The sequence below is a fragment of the Hermetia illucens genome, chromosome 2 (genome assembly GCF_905115235.1).
Source record: "Hermetia illucens chromosome 2, iHerIll2.2.curated.20191125, whole genome shotgun sequence".
Lineage (NCBI taxonomy): Eukaryota > Metazoa > Arthropoda > Insecta > Diptera > Stratiomyidae > Hermetia > Hermetia illucens.
In genome coordinates, this window is record NC_051850.1 from 90,401,361 (window position 1) to 90,419,642 (window position 18,282).

Below are 18,282 nucleotides of genomic sequence, written 5' to 3' on the forward strand. Positions count from 1 at the left end.
AGTGCATAGCCGTTCTCTTATGTTTTCAAAGCCGATAACAGCAGGTTTAATTTTCTGACTGACTAAGAAACCTACTCCGAGCACATGGTTTACTGGATAGGCGCTATGTTCTGTCCAACGCATCTCCTGTAACGCTGTTACATCAGCCCCATATTGGAACAGGGTATCGGCAAGCTGCTTGGCACCTTCATCTCTGTACAGGGAGCGCACGTTCCATGAGAAAATGCGCAAATCGTTATTCTTTTGTCGTCGCCGGGTTCGTCGTTGTGTTATCCGTTTCGCCCTAGGACATATACTACTTTTTGACCAGATTAGACTATGCTTAACATATATTTAAGCGATGAGCGGTTTCATCTGATAGAATTGAACACGTTCTTGATGTCGAGAGCCACCATTGCGTAATATTTTCCTTCGTCAAAGGCTTTCTTGGCTATCTCGATAAGTTGTTGGTGTTTTTGGTTTCTTTAGATGATGATTTATTGGCCTCTTTAGTTGAAGATTTGTTAGTTTGGTTCGCTTGTCAATGGTAATTTTATATAGCCTGGTGGTCGCAATGCGTATATTTTTCGCTAACTTAATAATAATAACCGTTGGCACAACAATCCATATTGGATCAGGGCCTTGAAGTGTGTTAGAGAACTTCATTCAAGACCGTAACGGTACCCTACAGTAGACTGTAGGAGACAATGTGGGCAGCATTGCGCTCGCCCGAGATTATTCCCCTGATTTGATTCAGGTACTCATTCACAGCTGAGTCGACTGGTATCCGACGTCAAATCACGACACAAATCCCACTGTCACCAGTGAGATTTGAACCGTGACCTTCCGTACGACAGCCTTGTGCTCTAACCACTCAGCTATTCGGACAAATTTCTTTTGGGTTAAATAATACTTTTTCCCGAAACCACGCACTTAAATACAATCGATTCTCAACGGATTCGGCTTACTTTTTTATGTCAAAAGTTCGGGTAATTAAATTATTTTGATTATCGCTCTGTTATTATTCTTCCCACTCATTTTAAAGGTCTTGACAAGCACTTTAAAGTGACTTTTGATTATGTTCCACTAAAAGGTACACTCCCAGGGGGAGACCACTACATAACTTTTACTTCTCATGCCTTGTTAGTTTATTGTGTGGTGTATGGTAATCAGTTGCCGGCCCCAAAATATGTCGTAAGCAGTACTATCAAGTACTGCTTGCGGTTCATACCAGTAAACCCGGGCATGTTCGCATGATCAGCCCATGCTTGTATGCAAGGTTTTGATGAATCACCTTACAAACAACATTATGCCTGTTCGTGTATTGCGCCGGTGTTATTATTGTGCAGCCAGAAATGAGATGGTCCAACGTCTCTAACGCCGGACCACACATTTTGCTCCACCCGCTCTTTCATTATCAGCTTTTTATAACCTTGGGTTGCGACCACGTCGCCCTGAATCGCATACATGAATTCCTCCGTCTAACCAAAGAGCTCTCCAACACAAAGCCATCTCTTTGACAAAAACAAATCGACAAATGGTTGCCGAAGGCAATTCACGTGGTGTTATGCATTGTCTTTGACTTCCATTCACCGATCTCCTCTTGATCTGACTTCATCGCACTTAGACAATTGAAAGATTTATTTTTTCAAGCAAAGTGGATTCAGCGCACAGTCTGCCTTACAAATACTCGCACGCAAGGGATTCGCTAGATCTTTGCTGTATTGTTGGTGGTATTGTTGGGCAGGCAGGTTCATCCGCCCACGGCGGAGCTTCGATGATGCATTCGGAATTTGGACGTGGTAGTCCGTATCCGCCGCTGAACTTTTTCCAGGTCATACGCCAGTGAAGGGATAGCGAATACATTCAATGCGCTTATTTTATTCTTCCCTGGAAGTCACCAATGCCACGTCCGGCATGCCGCTGAACATGCCTACTATTCGCAACAGACTTCTGAGGTTGTCGTGAGTATTAGCATACAACTTGAAATCATCTAAGGACATTAAGTGCGGCAGCTCGCATTTAGTACCTAGGCTTGTAAAACCAAGCTTTCTAGCATCATTCAATAGTCATGAAAGAGGATTCGGTGCTATGGAGAACCAAAGAGTGCTCGATGAATCTAGCTGGAAGATGTCCCTCTATATCCAGATAGGGCCTGAGGTATTGGTGCTCTCAAATGAGCGCAATTATAAGCCCTCAAGCCGACTCATGATCTGATCGATGCTGCACCATGTATACTGGTCAACTTTTTGTATCAGAAGTTCTACACCCGATCCAGACCTGAGAGAGATCTGAAAAGGCTCCGCTGGTTTCTCGCGCACGTTGCATTCTGGACACGTCTGAAATGACTGATTCTATACGACAGAAAGATTCTGCTTTAGTGTGTTCAGAATTTCAACTATGGGTGTCTCACTGTGATAAACCCTTTGCACTTTTATTTTTACCCGTCTGCTGTCACTGCCGGAGCTGATTTGAGCCAGCCTACCAATGTGTGGTGGCCGCGGCTTCGCGACGGAAGCGGGATTTTATTCGACTTTTTGGGGTTAATTTCATCAAATAATACATTTGTGCAATGACCTTAAATTTCGCCGCATATTATACATTATTGAATGCATTCGGGCGAATTGATCGTGACAGAGGGGAATGCGCATTTTGCTGGAAACCTAAATTCGAGAAGTTCAAGGCCAAGTTTAGCGGGCTCGACTGATCCAGAGATGGCTGGTGGGCAGAGGAAATCATTTTTGGTTCAGATTTGGGACGTGCTGGAAGCAACTTGACAGTTTTGGTCTTTGTGCGACAAAGTTAGTAGAAGGATTTTGACCGCAGTGGATCGAAACGCAAGATTTTATTGTGAGGTTGTTATTTTATTTTTTGTTTATGTTTTTAGATAACTTCACGAAGTGAAGGGTGGGATTCGTTGAACATTGGCCGGACGGATCGAAACGGATCGCTAAAGAGCAGTCAGGTCATCATCCTTTGTGAGGCTCTCGAATTTCTTGGGATGTCATAATAGAAAGGAGAATGTGATTTTTTCGCAACGGATTCACAGCGAACGGGAGGATTGCTTTTGGTTTTCCGCGATTTTCCTTTTTCAATCAAGGGAATTTTATTTCAAGAGATTGTAGTTCAGAGGACTTTTCAGTAGTTAATTATTGCGTGTAGTTTTCTGACTTTTTATAGCCTGAAAGCTTTCGAAGTGAGCAACCGAGAGTGGTGAAACAACAAAATTTTTGTCTTTGTCGAGTGGAAAATTTGAATCGCAAAAAGGCTATTTACAGTGTTGAGTTTCCTTCCTGGGTTAGTTTCCCTTGAAATTGTGTGACATCGACAGTTGGCACTTAGGGAAATTACTCATAGTTTGGGAAGAGCCGCCGGGGCAGCCGTCGCGTTTCCCCGCAGTGTTTGTTATTCTTCACCGGAGAATTTACTTGAATCTGCGTCAATGTTGAATCAGCATTTGACTCGTCCATCCTTCCAATTTCTGTCCGGTACATCGTTTGGAACAACTCAGAGGTTTCCAGATATTATAAATGTTTACTTTAACTAATTTCCATTTTTATCTGTAGAAGTAAACATGCATGTGGGAACTGTGAACGCCCACGTATACAGTGAATTACATGATTCTAGGTCGAACTTAAGAAGAGGTCTCCATATATGCAAAAGCGGGATGCGATTTTTTTTTCACCAATCAGTACTTTCCGATGCCGGTCTTGGTTTTGACATCTGTTTGAAAAGTGGGGAGTGCGGGGGCGGAAAATGATCATTTGTTTCACGGACTCATTTTCAGAAACTACTCAACCGAAGAATCAGAAAAAAAACCGGAAAGCTGCTACTATATGGTGCGTAGGCTCCGAAGCACCCTACATAACGATACCTGTTCAAATAAAGTTAATAATTATATAAATATAATTTCTAGTATTTGGCTGCAAAGCCACCTTTAAGCTCACCCCAGCGCTACAAAATTTTGCAGCAATGTAGGCTAGGCAGATAGAATGATTCCTTCAAGTTTGGTGGAAATCGCGCTATTACTAGCAAATTAGGTCGAAGTTATCGCTTCTGTTCAAATCCAAGACTGAATGTCATTATCACGCGAAAGTGAGTATTCTCACATACATACATACATACATATATTACGTGCTAGGTACTAATGGGACAAATGTCTACTCAAGTATTTTTATATGAGAAATACACTAAACCTTTCAATTAGCTCACTTGATTTATACTTATTATACATATTGAATTCCTTCTTTCCTCATGTCATTTCTATTACTTCGATTATCATTTCATATTATTATGTTGTTATGTTTCTTTTGATTTGACCTTTCCTTTTTCCCTCCTTCCCTTTGACCCGGCAAAACTCTCTTAATAAGAGGCATCCTTCAAAAGAAGATGCCAAGGCAGGGAGGGTACTTTAAAGGCCGGGTCTTATTGCATATCTGATGCAGGGAAAGTGTGGCGCAGCAGGGTTAAAGCATTTGAAATTTATTTCAAATGTTGTTAATTTGACTTACAGGTGCCACCACCGGTGTTCTCCGTGGCGGAGTAGGTCTTGAAATCAAATGTAAATAAATAATAATTGAAGTTAAGAAAAAATAAGTTGTAAAGAAGTTGTGAAATTATTCGACTGAGAGAGTCTCGCCAATTATTCCTTTATCAATAAAATTATTTAAGCTGTGATTTCTATTTTAAAATGTTTACTAAACTTTCAACATACACGTTCCGTAAAATATGTATGTTTAAATAAAGTCGTACGAAAACTAAAGAAGCATCGATTGAAGATGTGGTCCACCATAGGGCCTCTCCTTTGATCATGGTTCGGAGTTTTACGGTTCCACACGCGTGGCCGAGCCGTTTTAGCTCGCGTGATGATTCCTTGTTTGTGGTATTTTTCAGGATCTGGTAGGAACTCACGCACCGGTAACGCATACGTGCATTTTTGATATGACACGTAAGGGATCGAAGTGCTCAAAGGACCCATTCCCGACTTATCGACGGAACACCTCGATAGAGTTTCAATATTCTTTTTGGGTTTTAATAGATAAAAATCCCACACACTAGTGCGTTCAGGTCAGTGTCATTCGAAAATTTCCACTTCCATTCAGATGAACATTCAACAGAAACACAAAACCTTTAAAAGGATTTTGTTTTTATTATTTTTTCCATTTCCAAATGCATCCGACTGATCATATCTTACTTCCGTGCTTAACCACCTGTAATTGCTACAGTAAAACAGAATGGCGAATAAAGTATCGCTATTGAAGGTTCTCTGACAACAATTGTTAACATAAAATAGCTTTAAAAAAATGTTGCGTGTCCGTTGAAATGTTGGTATGAGTTTGTCCCTAATATGGTTTCCACCACAGCGTGTACATACATACAAATCATCTAAAAACCTCATGTTCATTTTAATAACTAAATTTTTTTCTCTGCGTAGATAAGCAATAAAATTGGAAGACTTGGGGAGAATTCTGCTATTATTGACAATATTATAGCAGATCGAAAAAGTATTTCCAATAGCAAGCAGGGAGAATATATAGACCAAATTATTGGGTAGAATAGCGTGCCTGTTTCTGTACATATTCTTTAATTGTGCCTATGAAGCGCACATAAAAGAACCTTTCACGATTCTCCTTTTCGTACCAGTAGCTGATAGATTTCGGTCTTTTGCAATTTTCTTAGTTACTAGGTACGTCTTCCTCAACGAAAGTGTTTTAAATTCAAATTTGGCTTATGATTTCTGCTCATTTTATTTTGCATGATTAGATGCATGCCGGCTGGCCTTCTGGAATTTTACTTGCAGTTCAAATCTGCTTCCTTCATTCCAACAATGAAAGTTTGCCGACGAGTGCCATGTAAACACAAAGCTACTAATCTCTTACTGGAAGTTCGGCAGGAAATTTGCCAAAACATTATCACCGGGCGAACCACCCATTCTGCCCACCCACCACCGTGGCAAAACGAGACGGCCTACTCTTCCCTTGCAACTACCACACCACCCATCACCCATCTTGCGAATCCGATTCCTCGTAAAGGAATTAGGCCACAAGATACATTCCGTTCGCACATTTTTCACTTGAACTGTACGCGGAATGCACATGACATAATTCTCGAAGAGTTCATTCGGTCAGGACCTCGGTCATCCGAATCTGAAGGAATCAGGAGTTGGAGACAGGATCGCTGTTCTCCACAGTCGCCTTGTGTTTCCGGGAAGTTTCAGGGTGAATCTATCAGGGAATCGCCCCGCTCTGCCCCTGTTCAGACGTGCATACGGTGGCGTATTAGTAAATATTTAATTTACAGATAGTTTGCGTGATTAGACGAACGACAGTATCTTTGCACAGCTTGCGGGGTGATAAGTAAATTGCAGGCTTATCGTCCTGGTGTTGATATCGAGAGTCATGCCTTAGTCAATAGCAAAAAGTGTTCCCTTCGTAGTGCTTTCATTAGTGAATTGATTAGTGAGTAGTAAATAAATGTTACTGTGACCTTAGCGGTAGTGTTAGAGCTCGTAAGTGATTCATATTTGGATAAAAGTGGTTGAAGCTGTGACCTCCCAGGCGGCACGCTCCCAACCGTTGTGATCTATTAACTCCACTCGTTTAAATTATTCAATCGGTAATAACAGTAAACGCACAAGTAATACTCAGTTGTGACTATTTGTAAGTTGGGGTTTATTCCAAACGTCAAAACAAACCCCATTCTCGTAACCGACACCCACACAGAAGCATCCAACCCCGAAAGTAACCCACCCACCCACTTCTACTACAGCGTGTCGGGAGGCAAGCTTTATTGTACTAGATTTGCTCGCGGAGTACGGATTGTTACTGAAAGCTTCTAGTAGATGGTGTTGCGTGTATAGAGGGAAGTGGTTCCTAATCCGTATCCGTATTGCAACCGGTGCAATCTTCTGAAGAAAAATGGCAACTGATGATAGTATGAGCGATGACGTCTTCGAGGACCCGGAAACTCAAGCGAAGCGAGAGGAGCGGAGCAAGCACAATGACTACAACGATTATTACTTCCAGCCGACATCGAGAGCTCTTCGTGTCAAGGAGCAAGAAAAGGAGCACCGAACACCATCTCCTAGTGGATACCCGGGGTATAAACCGCCAAAAGAGGCCTTACAAATGTACGCCGTTGATTCGGACAATTACTACGGCGATGGTGAAGCAGAAGATTCCAGCGTGGTGCCGCAGTATAATCAGGACGAAGTGGATGATGGCTGGAAGTCTTATAGAATCGACGATGATGACGATGTTTACGACGGAATAGTGCATAAGGTGAGCATTTGTGAAATTTGATGTAAGCTGATGTTGTTAGGGTTTACTTTGCAGATATTTGGTCCATACAGGATTACAAAGCAAAATAAAATTTAAATCAATGTCTTAAGTGCAAATCTATGGTGTCTGGGCGATTCCATACAGTTTCTTAGTCTACGATCGTTCTTCCCACAGGGTCCGACGCTTGTGTCCATTCCTTGAACCAGTAAGCCGGCCCTCACGTTTTTCAAAGCGTAACACTGCAAGAAATGGTGTTTTAGGGTGCGGCAGTATGAAAAAATATCAATATTTAGGTCAACATCTTAATGCCCACAATAATTTCGCTGGCAACGGCTTTTAACGTATACTTGCGGCATCTAGTGTCCGATGTCCGCTTTGGTTTCAATGAACAGCGAGTGCCATCTCTTACTCCACATCAGAAACGGTTCGTTTAGTTGGATTAGTAGTAGTAGTCCACACTAAATGGTTTGATATATATATATGCACCTGTATATGGTTGCATTGGCTCTCAGGGGAGATACAGCACAATAACCACCCCTAAGCATCATCATTAACGGTTTGCTCAAATGTGTTGCAGTTGCCTTCGGGGCTTTCCGAGGAGCCAGCACTCTTCTTCAACAGTTTTGCACCACGTGTTTCTGGCCCGGCCCATGCGTCGTCTTCCTTGAGATAGTAGGCTCTACATAGCCTGTCGATTGGAGTTTTCGAATTTTAATAAGTATCGCGGCTTCTGGTTTGCCGAATATGTGCAACTCATTGTTGTGCCTCATTCGCCATTCGCCACCCACCTTCACCAAGCCTAAGATTCTCTGGGCTTACGCTCCTACCCAACGCTTGGTTAAGATTCCTCCCCTCTATTCCGAACCTTGGGCAGGGAAACATCACATGTTCTAGATCCTCCAGTATGCCACCAGTATGGATCTAGAACAGTTCGGTACTTCCTGTAGCAACCATTGTGCCCCGTGGGGAACTCCACACTCCAATGTTGGGAATGGGTAGCGTGATAGTTTATAAACTGCGTCCACCGACTTTTCGTAGACTCATCCCATCTGCATCTCTGCCCACACAAGGGGCAAATAAACCAGAGTGGCACTGGCTGTCTTTAGGTGTTCCTTTAAGCTCAGTTTGGTGTCAATCATCGCCACCAAGTATCTGATAGTGGGCTTGTTACATCGATATAATTTTCCTGCCCGCTTTCGGGGTTGGGATATTCAAATTGGAGTCGTCAAGCTTCGTCCACGGAAGTGAAATTTATCGTTTATCGGCTGTCCTCCTCCGCTTTGCGCGCAACATGACGGGAGAATTTGTTTTTGACACTAACAAAAACAATTTTGGCATCTTATGATATGTAATACTAAAAGAAAAATGAAAATTGAAAGCTTTACCAGATTTCAATTTTCTCCTTTTTCTTCAGCCTTTGTCCCCCTTTGACCCCAAGCGGGGTCGGCTCGTCGTGATCGGCTTCGCCATTTGGCTCTATCGAATGCCTGATCTGGCTGCAATCCCCATCCAGTGTATCAAGCCACCGTTGCTTAGGTCTGCTTTTTGGTCGTTTACCATCGACTTCGATGTTCAGACCAATCTTGGCAAGTGAATTCTCGTTTGCACGAATTGCGTGACCATACCATCGAAGACGCCTCTCTCGCAACTTTTCCACGATCGGTGCAACCCCATAACGATCGCGGATATCCTCATTTCGGATGTGATCTAAACGTGTGACGCCACTAGTCCAACGTAGCATCTTTGTCTCCATTACCGCAAGACGCCGTTCATTGTCTTTTATGGTCGGCCAACACTCAGAACCATATAGAGCGACTGGATGGACGACATTCCGGTAAATTTTAGATTTGAGACGTTCATTGATACGTCGATCACAAAGGACACCAGTTGTGGAACGCCACTTCATCCAGGTTGCGTTAATGCGTGAAGCAATTTCATAACGCAGTTCTCCATTGGCTGATAGCGTTGACCCGAGGTATTTAAATCGCTCAGTTCTGGGCAGATCACTGCCGCTGACGGTGATTGTGCCTGTTTCATGGGGATCGGTCGTCAAAAATTCAGTTTTGTTTAAATTCAATCTGAGACCGTGTTGGATGAGGCGATCATTCCATTTTTGAACAAGTTGCTCGAGATCATTTTTGCTATCAGATGCTAGGAAAACATCATCTGCATAAAGCTGTGTGTAGGGCGCTGGACGTTGGTTATCCCGTGTGTCCATAACAAGGACAAAGAGGAGTGGTGAGAGGGCACTTCCTTGATGAACACCAACAGAGACACGAAGCGGTTTTGATACACCCGCCATACTTCGAACTTTACTTTTCGGATCGTGGTAGAGCAATTGAACTCAGCGCACGAGTTCTTCTGGCACGAAGTGTTGTCGTAAAGTATACCAGATGAGTTCGTGTGGTACACGGTCAAACGCTTTCTCTAGATCCAGAAAGGCAATGTAAAGAGGGCGATGCTTCTCACGGTGTTTCTCCATGAGTAACCGCGCAGCGTGTATTGCGTCAGTAGTTCCGCAGTTCTTGACAAATCCGGCTTGATTCACGGTTATTTCAACGATTTGGCGAATACGGTTGTCAAGAATGCGTTCAAAAATCTTCATGGTATGGGAAAGTAACTGGATCGGACGATAATTTGAACATTCTGCTGGACTACCTTTCTTTTTCCATATTGGAACAGTGGTACTTTCTTGCCAGTCAGATGGTGTTCTTCCTTCCTGAATAACCCGGTTAAAGAATTCACTGAGCCACAGTGTTGGGTCCCAGCTCTTCGCTTTCCAGAGCTCAGATGCGATGTCGTCAGCACCTGTTGCTTTCCCCGATTTCATTTGTTTTGTTGCCTCCTCGACTTCAGTTGCGCTGACTGGTGGAACTGCACCAAATGTCGGCAATGATTGTGGAAGTGGAGGATGAGCAAATTCTTCAGTTGAAATCTGCTCGAAGTATTCTCGCCATCTATCCGTTCCGGCTCGACGGTTGGTAAGCAAAGTACCGTTCTTGTCATTAACACAACAGAAGTGTTCGATATCCTGTGTGCGTTCATCACGGCTTTTAGCAAGTCGGTACAGATCTCTCTCGCCATCCTGAGTGTCCAGTTTATCGTAAAGATTTTTGAAATGGTTCGCTCGGGTGACAGCGACCGCTTTCTTTGCTTCCCGGTTGGCATTCCTATAAATTTGCCAATTAGCAGGCGTTTTATCGTTGAGAAATTTATGGTAGAGGCGTTTCTTTTCACGGACCTTCATTTTAACATCATCATTCCAAAGCCAAGTATCTCGGTTGATGTACCGCTTACCCGGCTTTGTGACCCCGAGGGTTGCAGAGGCCGCTTTGTGGATCGTGTCTTTCATGTGGTTCCATGATTCTTCCACATTCGTAATGGTTGGCAATCGTATGAGTGAGACCGTTTTTTCTTTCTTCTCACCAAATCGCCACCATTTAATGCGCCGCGGGCCAGTGCGTTCCTCACTCTGTTTTATCGGTGGCTTAATGCGCAGGACGGCAATCAACGGCCGATGTTGAGGTGCGATGGTCTCATAGGGAACGACTTTGCAATCAGTGACAGTGGTCAAATGTTGGCGTCTTATGAGAATATAGTCGATTTGCGTTTTATTGGTCCCATTATAAAATGTGGGAAGATGAGACAATCGTTTGATGAACCATGTATTCATAAGTGCAAGGTCATGGGTGTCCGCAAAATCGATTATACGCTCGCCACCTTCACTGCGCGCTCCGAACCCCTTTCCCCCATGGCACCAGTTACCGTCTGCCTTTTCACCCACATGACTATTAAGGTCGCCGGCAATGAATATGTAATCGTCAGCAGGCACGTGACAAGTCTTTTCATCGAGAAGTTGCCAGAAGGCATCTTTCTCGGCATCAGGTCGGCCTGTCTGTGGTGCATACGCGGTGAAGAAGTGAATAGTGCGATCAGCTGATATAATGGTGAGCTTCATCAGCCGATCATCAAATCGTTCGACTTCTTTAATGGCATCACGGAAACCCTCTGAGATGGCAATGCCAACACGATATAGAGAAGTTTGTAGCCATTTTTACCGCGTTCGCGTTCAATGTCGCAGCTATTGGCACCAGACCATCGGGTTTCTTGCAGAGCGCAGATGTCAATGCACCTTTTCCGAAGGGCTCTTGCGAGTTCCTCCGTCTTTCCAGTTAGGGTACCAACATTTAGCGTGCAGACATGTATTTGTTTTGTTCGTTGTGTGCGGACTAACTTGCTTACGTCCTGACGCCGTCCATGCGTCAAGAACCCTTGCCCATTTCTCGACAGGACCGGGGCCCGTCCTGCCGCGTCGACTGAGGTCGACGCCCTAGCATTTTTCCGAGGCTTGTGACTCAATCCGATCATCATGTTTGTAACGACATTCTATGCATTTTCTTGGTCGACCTGTCACGGGGCCTGTCACCAAGAGAGATCAGGTGAGATTTAGCATAGTAGAATAACTCCAACTATACTCTATTTATCTCTTTCCCTGATCTCAGCATTTTATTTTTGTTTTACTGAGGATAGTACAGAGTACGTTGCTTCAAACCCTCCTCCTTTACCTGGGCTTGGGACCAGCATATTATGTTAATAGCATGGCGGAGTTTTTACCAGATTTAAATATGAATACGTAATTCATAAACCAGTTTTTTACGTCCATTACCTAAAAAGGATTATCATGAATAGAAGTTATGATAGATTGTTTTGTTCTAGCCCTCTCCAGAAAGGCGTCAGTTCCCCCGATTATATAGAGTTCCCTGCCATTAAATTGGAAGCGGCAGGGGGTGATTATTTAGGTTGGGGAGGGCCACCATGCCATCTGCCATCTATTACAGTAGTTTACCCCGTGTGGGTTTAAAACCAAGATCCTCGGCCCTACCTCGCCGAACTATTAGCTTTCGGATTAGCTTCAGCACGTGCCGTCCGGTTTCATATATTATCTCGCGCAGTTGGTGTTCACGACGGGCAAACCGGTTAGGGGAGTTTAGTTGTTGATAGTCTTGGTGACTACGTGGGTGTCAAGGTGATGCAACGCCGTACTTTCTTCGTAAGACGCTTTGCGATGACCGTATATCCACCGACTTGTCCCTTCATATTGCTTTTCTTTCTACGATTCGTTGTTAAGACCGTTTCTGTTTTTTCGTCCGCCAAGATCAGCCTGGCTCTTCCTAATCAGGACCGCTCTCACTATTCTCGTCGCGTAGTCCTCGACATCCTCTGGGTGCTTTGCTGTAACGGCCACAGTTATATCATCCGCAAAGCCGACAATCGGAGTTGAATACGTTTTTGACATCAAATGCCAAACGGCGAGGTTTACGACTATCCTTATTGATGCAATAAGTACAGTGGCCATGCGGAAAACCATACTGGCGCTTCGACAAGCTATTGCTACTTTTGACGATGGACAGGGATCTTTTGTAGATAACTCACTCCACTATCTTCCCCATTGTATCCAACACCTTGATTAAGCTTTCCTTCGACGACAATGTTCTGGGCGTATGGAGCTGCCCAGCCTAGCAGGATCACGGAGAATATATTATAGATGGTACTCAGTAATTGGTGCACTGTGTTATATCTCCCTTTTTATGTAAAGAGCAGTCGTCAGCCATTGATTTGCTCTCCTGGATTAGTCGGCTCTACGTTTAATCAGCTCGGTGGTAATTTCATCGACTCATGGCGTTTTATGATTTTTAAGCTGATGAATTGCCATGTCGCTTTTCCGCTCGACGAAGTTCGTGATAGTTTTCTGCTATATTTTCTGATATTCATTAAGGTTGAGACGTGGCGGCGTTCGACTAGCACGTGATCAATTTGGTTGAAAGTGGTCCCGTCTGGAGTTTCACATTATTGTTCTGTTAGAGGGAAAGTTGCACCGCGTCCTTGAAGAATTATTGTGCGCCTTTTACTGGTTATAGTGTACCTGTTGATCATAGTATCTCAAGCAGACCTGTAACCGTTAGGAACTTTAGTATGTTCCCCACTTCCAGATGTTTCAGCTTTGCATCTGGTATTAAGTGTTCTCCCAGATGTATCGACCTACTTTGCACAAGTGTCGGACACTGTCCCAGGACGTGCATAGAGGCTTCGTTCTCCTCCTCACAAAACCTGCAGGCAGTGTCCGTAGATATCCCTAGCTTCCCTAGGTGATAGGGAGTTTCCCATGTACGTTCGTGGAATTCTTTCCGCCCACACTAATTACTTCCAATAACCATTTCATGCGACACTGCTAGTAGGATCTGCCTCGTAGAATTTAGTCTTCCCCGACTCTGCAATTTCTTCTATAATGAACGCTGATGAGGCTTATGTTTCGAAATTTGCTTCGCCAAAAAACGGAGTGAGTAGCGTTGGCTTATATTTTTAAAGCGGATAATAGCAGGTTTTGTTTGTTGGCTGACTAGGAAACCTACCCCGAGTATATGGTATGGCGACTAGAATACATATATGATGTAGTGGTTCCCCAAAAGACTGGTTCTTGTTCAGCGCATTTTCTGTAAAGCTATTACATCAGCCTTATATTGAGACAGGGTATCGAATAATTGCTTAATAATAACTGTTGGAGCGACAGTGCCATTATTACCCCGTGATTATTACCCTGAGTTGGCTCAAGTACTCATTTACAGCTAAGTCGACTGGTATCCGACGTTAAATCACGATGCAAATCCTACTGCTACCAATGAGGTTTGAGCCGCAACCCTCCATACGACAGCCTAGTGCTCTAACCACTGAGCTATCTGGACGAATAGTTGCTTGGCAATTCCTTTTCTGTACAGGGAGTCCACGTTCCACGAAAAATGCGCAAATCATTTGTCTATTCTCATGACCCCGTCCGTCGTTGTAGAATCCGTTCAGTTCGCGGCTCTTTTTTTGGTGCAATTTATCGCGCGGTAGACTTGCCTCCATCTTTCTCTATCAGCAGGTTGTCATTAAGAAAGAACTCAGACGAATCACCACGTGGAGGGGGAAATTGAATTTGGTAGTAGAGTTATTGGTATTGGTTCAGCAGGCGTTTCCCAGGTTTTATGCTCCATCGTGTGTGCTAATCCATGTTTCGCCCTGGGATTTACAGTACCCTTTCACCGGTGAGGATCGACGAGGAATTTACTGGATCGAGTTTTGAAGTATGTGATGTTAAACGATTATTTCGGGATGCAGGGAGAACTAAGACTTTAGCGCTTGTATCTATGCGGTAGTGACACTATCTAATAGCAATACATTGGCTCCCATAGTTTAAACAAAGCTACTTGTAGAAAGGGACTTCGGATTATCTAACTAGCAGTGGCACATGACGTGGTTGTTGGAAATACTTGATTTGATCGGGCCACAAACATTAATGTATATATAAAGGGGTCAATATAGACTTGGACCACTATCTTGTTGGCATGGTGCTCCGAGCTCGAATAACAACATCTCCTTGAGTTCCCTCTGCCAATCAGGTGAGAATAAACAATGAAGTCATCCAAAACAGAGTCTTCCGTAACATTTATAAGGGAGAAATCGATGCTGCAATAACCGTAGCTAGCAGAGGGCCTGGAGGTTAATCATCGACGAATGATCTTCACAACCACCTGAAGAACGTTATTATTGGTAGGGTCAAAAACGTATTTGGCTCCAGTCGCAATAAAAGTCGGAACGACTGGTTCGGCGATGAATATAAGTTGGTAACGGAACGGAAAAATGCAGTATAGTGAGTAACTGTGCACTCTTAAAGAACGCGAACGTTATCACGAACTCATAGACAGAGAAAGGAAGGTTGGGAGAACAAACAGGTCTGTGAACTAGAAAAGTATAGGGAGCAACCGCAGCAGCCGCGAAAGTCTGGAGGATGAAGCTTTATACACCTTGATACTCATCCTGTTGAGATAAAGAGGGTAATCTAATTTCTGACCGTATGGGTATATTGGAGCGCCAATTGAAAAAGGCGGAGAAATGCTACCACCACCATGCATGAATCGATAGATTAACAGCCAAACTGGTTAAATATGGAGGCGACCAACTACATCAAGTGGTTCATCAAATTATGCCCAAGGTGTGGCACATCGAATCAATGCCTCTTCGGTATCTTGCTAGACTATGGGTCCATATCAAAGAGGCTTCACTACAGGCAAATTAGCAATAAACCAGATTTTCTTTGTGCCTCGTGCGATAGAAAAACTTTTGGAATATGGCCATCAATTGTACCATCTTTTGATCGACTTCAAAGCCGCCGATGATAGCCGAGGTAAAATTGTACACGACCATGAGAGAATTCGGTATCTCAAGGCTGATCCTAACCAATGTGCGAGACTAGATAAAAGCAACAGGATCACTCTCGGGACCATGCACCATTAACAACGATCTAAGACAAGGCGATGCCCTATCATGTATCTTTTTTAACCCAGCCCTGAGAAAGGTAATCCGCTCATGTAAGTACGAGAGGCAGATCTTGGGATTTTCGTTTGCATATTAATAAAAGCAAGACTAAGTACAGGGTGGCAACGTTAGCAAAAAAAAACAAAGAATAATAAAATAGGAGAATACAACTTTGAGATCGTTGATAATTTTTCTTATCTAGGATCGAAAATCAAAAACAGCTATGAAGATGAGATCCGCGCACAATTGTTGGCAGCCAACAGAGTCTATTTCAGCTTACAAAAACTGTTCCACTAGAAACGTCTCACTATAAGGTTGAAGCTCTGACTGTATTAGCTGCATGAGGATGGACGATTCCATACCCTACATAGGGATGATATTTATAGGCGGTACAACGACCATCTGGTGGTGGATAAAATCCGGCTCAATAGACTGCGGTGAATGGGCCACTCAATCGGTATGGGTGAGGATGATCCAGCCTGGAAAGTCTTGTGGACCTCGGTGCAAAACAGGATATCTAAGTTCCTTACTAGTGAATTAGATTTTTATCTGCTACTTGTAGTCTAGCCTACAATTTTTAGACAAGAGATAGCTTCCTCCAAACTACTGTTTTTAGTTTTAAATCTTTTTCTTTTTCTTCACTTAAACATATATTGTGTTGTACTTACCGCATCATACTATACGGCGATTTGAAGACGACAATCTGGGCTACAGGTGTCTCTTTGACAGTTTTATGATCGTACGTTTCAGTCTCAAGTTATAGCTCGTCAGTGGAGTCCACCAAGGAAGAAATTCGTTATATTTTACATTTTTACTACCTGAGAGGTAAAAATGCAACGAATTTGTCAAGTTTATGGGTCCGATACTGTAACGATTTGCATAGCACAGCCTTGGTTCGATCGATTTCGTTCTGGTGTAGTAGATGTCGAAGATACACCCCGCACTGGTAGGCCAATCGTCGTAGAAACCGATAAATTCGTAGAAATCATCCAAGTAGACCGGCATGTAAGCATTCGCTTGATTGGCCAGGAACTGGGTAAGGACCATAAAACCGTTTGGAACCATTTGCAGAAGATTGAATTCCAAAAAAAGCTGGATGTTTGGGTGCCACACGAGTTGCCGGAAAAAAATCTCTTGGATCCAATCAACGCCTGCGATGCACTGCTGAAACGGAACGAATTGGACCCATTTTTGAAGCGGGTGGTGACTGGTGATGAAAAGTGGATCACATACGAAAGTTTTAAGCGAAAAATCGTGGTCGAAGTGCGGCAAGCCGGCCCAAAACATCGCTAAGCCCGGATTGACGGCCAGGAAGGTTATGCAGTGTGTTTGGTGGGATTGGAAGGGAGTCGTCCACTATGAGCTGCTCAACTATGGTAAGACCCTCAATTCGGTCCTCTACTGTGAGCAACTCGACCGATTGAAGCAGGCGATTGGTCAGGATTTGTCAATAGGAATGGTATTCTGTTGCACCAGGACAACGCCCAGCCTCGCTCACCTTTGATGACCCGCCAGAAGCTACGGGAGCCCGGATGGGATGTCCTATCGCACCCACCGTATAGTCTGGACCTGGCACCAAGTGATTACCATCTCTTCCGGTCCATGCAAAACGCTCTTGGTGCTACTAAGTTGGCCTCAAAAAAGGCTTGCGAAAACTGGCTGTCTAAGTTTTTTGCAAATAAGGAGGGGGGGGGGGGACAATGGAGTTGCCTTGTAAATGGCAACAAGTTTGCAAACAAAACGGCGCATATTTGACCTAAATTGGATAATTCTAAGTATGTTAAATAAAGCGTTAAAATTCGATTACAATGTACAATGACAAGTAATGTCGTAACTTTTTCCCCAACCCAATATATTTCGGGAGCGACTTACCCTTCAATGATCTTCTTTTCTTCAGTCTTTGTCCCGTTCGCAAGCGGGGTCGCCTACTTACCCTTTAATGATGAAGGGGGGTAAGTCGCTAAGTAAATCGAAATATATATTTACATTTAAAAGTAAAAATTGTAATTTGGAAGAAGCTACCCCGTGTCTATTTACTAAGGCAGACCCAGACCGGATACAGGTTGTTACACCTTGTTGATGATGAGTGTCGCCGGTTCAAGAGGTTATCAATTGTTAGGAGATGTTCGATGATTTTGGCATCAGAAGGTCTCGAGAATCTTTCATCGACGAAGATCCTAGTCCCCTTTGCTGATTCAATACCACAGATTTTGTTAAAACGAACCTATGGTTCTTGAATCAGAAATATATAAGGACAGTCCTGCAATTTCGCTAGTCTTGCTTCTAGTAGATCGGAAGACATTTTGGCATGTTACAGGTTAGTTTTGTGTGAGTAAATGTTATACCTGCAAGTTTCTTTGACATTTTTCCCGTGATTAGGTCATATCCTGGAGTTTTCTTTGGGTCTACTTGTTTGGCTCTAAACGACAAACTTTCCTTCGATGTAGCCATAGATATGGCTGGAAGTCTTGACTCTATCTCCACTAAGTGGGGTAGGAATACCTCCCACCCTTCTTGCAGCTTCCCACAGAGAAAAATTAGCTTATGCAATAATAATGTGTTCCCGTTGATCCTTGAGGGCTTCATGGAGCGATCGGCTTGCTCTGGTTCATTTTTTTTAGGTCTGGAGATCTGTGAGCCTACAATTGTCTTCTCATTTTGCGCTTTACTT

At 43.5% G+C, this 18,282-nt stretch overlaps 1 protein-coding gene across 1 annotated transcript in view; it reads left to right on the top strand.

Annotated features, from left to right (window-relative positions):
* The first annotated feature begins 6,071 nt into the window (after positions 1–6,071).
* The window catches only part of LOC119648496 (ras-related protein Rab-26-like), a 32,741-nt gene continuing 20,530 nt past the window's right edge, over positions 6,072–18,282 (top strand). Inside the window, exon 1 of the mRNA XM_038050262.1 lies at positions 6,072–7,259. Coding sequence (XP_037906190.1) covers positions 6,897–7,259 — 363 coding nt within the window. The 5' untranslated portion in view covers positions 6,072–6,896. The remainder of the gene's footprint in view (positions 7,260–18,282) is intronic.